The 4,473-nt window shown below is 36.5% G+C and overlaps 1 protein-coding gene across 10 annotated transcripts in view; it reads left to right on the plus strand.

The window, feature by feature from the left end:
• The window catches only part of CERS3 (ceramide synthase 3), a 145,393-nt gene that overhangs the window by 51,966 nt on the left and 88,954 nt on the right, over positions 1-4,473 (plus strand). For all 10 annotated transcript variants that reach the window (XR_008618596.1, XR_008618597.1, XM_055088175.1 and 7 more), the window contains 2 exons: positions 3,030-3,087; positions 4,041-4,091. Coding sequence is in view for 8 of the 10 variants with exons in the window: in XM_055088175.1 (XP_054944150.1) it covers positions 3,030-3,087; positions 4,041-4,091 (109 nt within the window). In the remaining 2 variants the exon portion in view is untranslated. The remainder of the gene's footprint in view (positions 1-3,029; positions 3,088-4,040; positions 4,092-4,473) is intronic.

A 4,473-nucleotide genomic window follows, 5' to 3' on the forward strand; every position in this document is an offset into this window, starting at 1 on the left:
AAAACAAATACCATATGCTAACACATATATATGGAATCCAAAAAGAAAAAAAAGGTTCTGAAGAACCTAGGAGCAGGACAGGAATAAAGAGGCAGATGTAGAGAACGGACTTGAGGACACGGGGTGGGGGAAGGGTAAGCTGGGACGGAGTGAGAGAGTGGCATTGACATATATACACTACCAAGTGTAAAATAGATAGCTAGTGGGAAGCAGCTGCATAGCACAGGGAGATCAGCTCGGTGCTTTGTGACCACCTAGAGGGGTGGGCTAGGGAGGTTGGGAGGGAGACGCAAGAGGGACGAGATACGGGGATATAAGTATATGTATAGCTGATTCACTTTGTTATAAAGCAGAAACTAACCCACCATTGTAAAGCAATTATACTCCAATAAAGATGTTTAAAAAAATACAGGATGCCCAGGTGAAGTTGAATTTCAGATAAATAACAATTTTTTTAGTATAAGCAGGTGCCAATATTCATTGTTTATCTGAAAAATTAAAATTTAACTGCGCACTCTGTATTTTAACATTTTAACTGGCACCTCTAGCCTTCACCATCAACTAGGAAAATATCTTGGGGATTTTGGTGAACTTCACTGATCCCTGAAATAAACAAGGTTAATGACAGAAAAGAAAAAAACTATTACAGACCCCAAAGAGCATCTGCTTGTGTGTGTTATACCTACTGATATTTACTGTACTAGAAATTAGAACTGAAACATTTATAAAGCATTAGACTACACAATCACATATGTCATCAGCTCTCAGAGCAATAATACCATCACAGGACATGTAGCCTCTGGGAAGCACCACTTCACACTTGAGAGGAAATGAGAGTGAAAAATGCAAATAACATTTCAGTATTATTATGAAAGTATTTTGATGTCAGGGATCCCTGACTTTGAGAACCCCTGGCATAGTATAACAGACCTGATAGGACTGGTCCAGGAGGATGTGAAACTTGGATTTTACTCTTGCATCTGGTTGTTACTGTACAGCCTTGGGTGAGTTATGTGATCTCTCTCAACCTCAGCATCCTTTAGTATTCATCTTATCTACCTTTTAGGGTTGTGAGAAACAAGCAACAATACATAAAAGGGGCTAATTATAGTACCTACTTCTTAAGCTGGTTTTGAGGAAGAAAATGTAACATCACACAAGTGTGCTTAGCATAGTGCCTGGCACAGTGTCAAGAAGTCAATACATGTTTGAGAAACAAATAATATGAGATATGCCACCTAGACTTATGGCTTCCTTTGGGGCTGGCAGGTCTCATCATCTCTTTTTTGTGCTTCTCGTTTGGCCAGAATAATCAAGGACCAAGGAAATGCTCTCTACATCTAAGCGTGGGGCTTTGCTGGACCAGCAGTAAATAAAACAAGTGGGATCAGGTCTCAACTGGCTCATTTTTATGGTTCAACTTTCTGAGTAATTGAACCCTACTTTTTTCCCTGATCAAAACAAGCCATAAAGAAAAACTGTCATGTAGCTTAGAGACAGTGACAGTGTTCAGGAAACACCACTGGATTCAGGGTCCAAAGACCTACATTTCCGCCTCGGCTGTGTCATTGCTCAGCTGGGTGAGCTGGGGGACGGCCTAGCCTTTATGAGCCTGGCTTCTCATCTACCAAGTGGGGATAGGCCAATATTCCTCTTTCTTTTTTATCTCACAGGTGTGTTGAGGAGAGCACTATAGGCATTACACAAATGTAAGGAACAAATAGTATTTTTAATATTGTTGCTTCAGCAATCATTAGATAAAATAGAACTAATTTTTTTAAACCTTTTCATTTTGCCAAGTAGTAAACATATACAAAAGTAGGAAGGCTAGTTAAATGAGCTGTATATGCTATGATTTCATCACCAACTTTAATAATTATCAACTCAGGGCCATCCTGTGTCATTTCTGCCCTCGTCTACTTCTCTCCCCTACCACAGATTGTTTTTTTTGTATGTGGATAATGATTTTCTTTCAGTTTTATTGTGATATATTTGACATACAGCACTGTATAAATTTAAGATGTACAGTGTAATAACTTATTAATGTTGTGAAATGATTACCACAATAAGTTTAGTTAACATCCATCATCTCATATAGATACATAAAGGAAAAAGAAAAAAAATTTTCCTTGTGATGAGAACTTTTAGGACCTACTTTCTTAGCCACTCTCAAATATACCATACAGCAGTGTTAATAGTCATCATGTTATGCATTACATTTCCAGTACTAATTTATAACAAGAAGTTTGTAACTTTTGATCACTTTCATCCAATTATTTTTGAAGATGACTTTTGAAGCAAGTATCAGATATCGAATGATTTCATTTGTAAGTATTTTAGTATGTATCTCTAAATGATAAGAACTATTTTAGATATTGTCATACCTTAAAAATTTATTTAATAACAACAAACATTAAATCAGTGTTCAGATTTCCTTGATTGTCTTAATTTTCTTTGCAGTTTATTTGAATCAGGATCTAAATAAGACCTGTGCATTTCAACTGGTCTTTTAAGTCCCTTAATCTACTGTATAGGTCTTTCTCCATACATGAGAAAAAAATATTCTTTCAAAATCTGCTTTTCAGAGACGTGACTAAAGTCTAGCGACATAGAAACCTTTTCAGTGGGAATTAAATTGGGATGAAATGAGTACTTAGATAATATTAATATCAAACCATCGTTTATCATGTGTCAGGAACTAGGCTAAGCATATTAATAATAACAATAGCTATAACTTATTGTTGCTTACTTTATACCAGCCACTATGATCAATATTTTTCATAAGTTATCTTCGATTCTTTTTACATTTTGAGGTAAGTCTTGTTATTCCTATTTTATTGATGAAGAAATTAAGGCTCCATGAGTTAAGTTACTTATCTGAACGTATAGCCATCCAACGAGTGACAGAATCAGAATATCAACTTAGATTTTTCTGACTCCAGAATGTGCATTCTTTCCAAACTGTTATAGCAAGTGTTTTTCTCCTCAGTTGTCAGTCACCTTAACAAGACTTTTCTTTCTTTTGGCAGCTGGCGATTTACATTTTACTTAATGATTACCATTGCTGGAATTGCATTTCTTTATGATGTAAGTTGTCTTTCTGATATCTTTGATTGGAATTTGTCTTTAATTTTTAAAATTCCTGCCTGTGAATTCCTTGGGATATAATACTTTAAATAAGGTAACCAGCTTTTAAACCTCTACTCACTCTAATGCCTAGAGAAATAGCAACTCCTCAGTCTGTCTTTCAAAGCTTTTGTGAAGCTTTGCATTTCTAATGTTAGTTTTTAAACCTAATATCTCCCTATTTACACTCATTCAACCCACACACCAACTAAGCTGGACCACTGACAATCCACTGAATATACCTGGTACATCCTCACTTTAGAATCTTAGCACATATTATCCCCTTTGCCAGAAATGTCTTGCCCTTCCCCCTCTATCTCTACCCATCAAATTCCATCTAGTCCCATATCAAAGGCCACTTGTTTATGAAGACTTTCATTTCTTGCCCATTAGAAATCAAATCTCTCCTTACCATATTCTCTTTGCATTGTCTGTTTAAATAATTATTAAATAATTACCTCATTAAGTGATGCATAAACTTAATAGTAAATTGTTAAACAGAAAAAAAAAGATAGCTAGTTTTTAGAGATGTCTCTAAAGATTCTTTCAAGATTTCTCTTAAGATATTGCTACAGATATTTCAAGATATTTTTATTGCTACAGAAGCAGTAATCTAATTGGTTCAGAAATAATTTCATTAGAAAAGGCACTTGTTTGAAATAAGTAATTTCCTTTGTGACACAGGACTATTATTGGTTCCAGATTCGCTAGAAGTCATGCATGTCACAGGGGTGTTGTATAGGAACAAGTAGAAACACCTGTGGAGGGAGAGAGGTGCAGCTGGAGCAGCAGGAATGTGATAAAAGTACATCTTACTGTGCACGTTTCCTCCCTGTCAGTGACATAAGGAAGGGCTTATGTCTCTGCTGAAATCAGCCTTTGACAAAGTTTCTCTTGGTTCCTTGTTTTTCCAGAAACCTTGGGTATATGACCTTTGGGAGGTTTGGAATGGCTATCCTAGACAGGTAAGTCACACTGATGTAGTCCCTTCCCTCCTCAGCAGCTTGGCCCCTGATTTAGGTCTGAGTCCCTTCCTGCTCTCCGTCCACTTCAGTGAAGTCCTTGGCTCTTTCTATACTGGAGCTTACTTATCCTTGTTCTTTATTTACCCATCACTTGTCTCATTCCTTTTCTTTGTTCATGGTTAATGTAATTATGTATCTGAGTTTAAATTTACCATCTTAGTATTTATTTTCTACTTGTACCACCTGATACATTTCATTTATTGTACTCTTTTCTTACTTTTTTATGGACAGTGAAGTTTTTTTTTGTTTTGTTTTGTTTTTTTTTGTGGTATGCGGGCCTCCGTCTGCTGCGGCCTCTCCCGTTGCGGAGCACAGGCTCCGG

Source organism: Physeter macrocephalus, chromosome 11 (genome assembly GCF_002837175.3).
Source record: "Physeter macrocephalus isolate SW-GA chromosome 11, ASM283717v5, whole genome shotgun sequence".
Taxonomy (NCBI): domain Eukaryota; kingdom Metazoa; phylum Chordata; class Mammalia; order Artiodactyla; family Physeteridae; genus Physeter; species Physeter macrocephalus.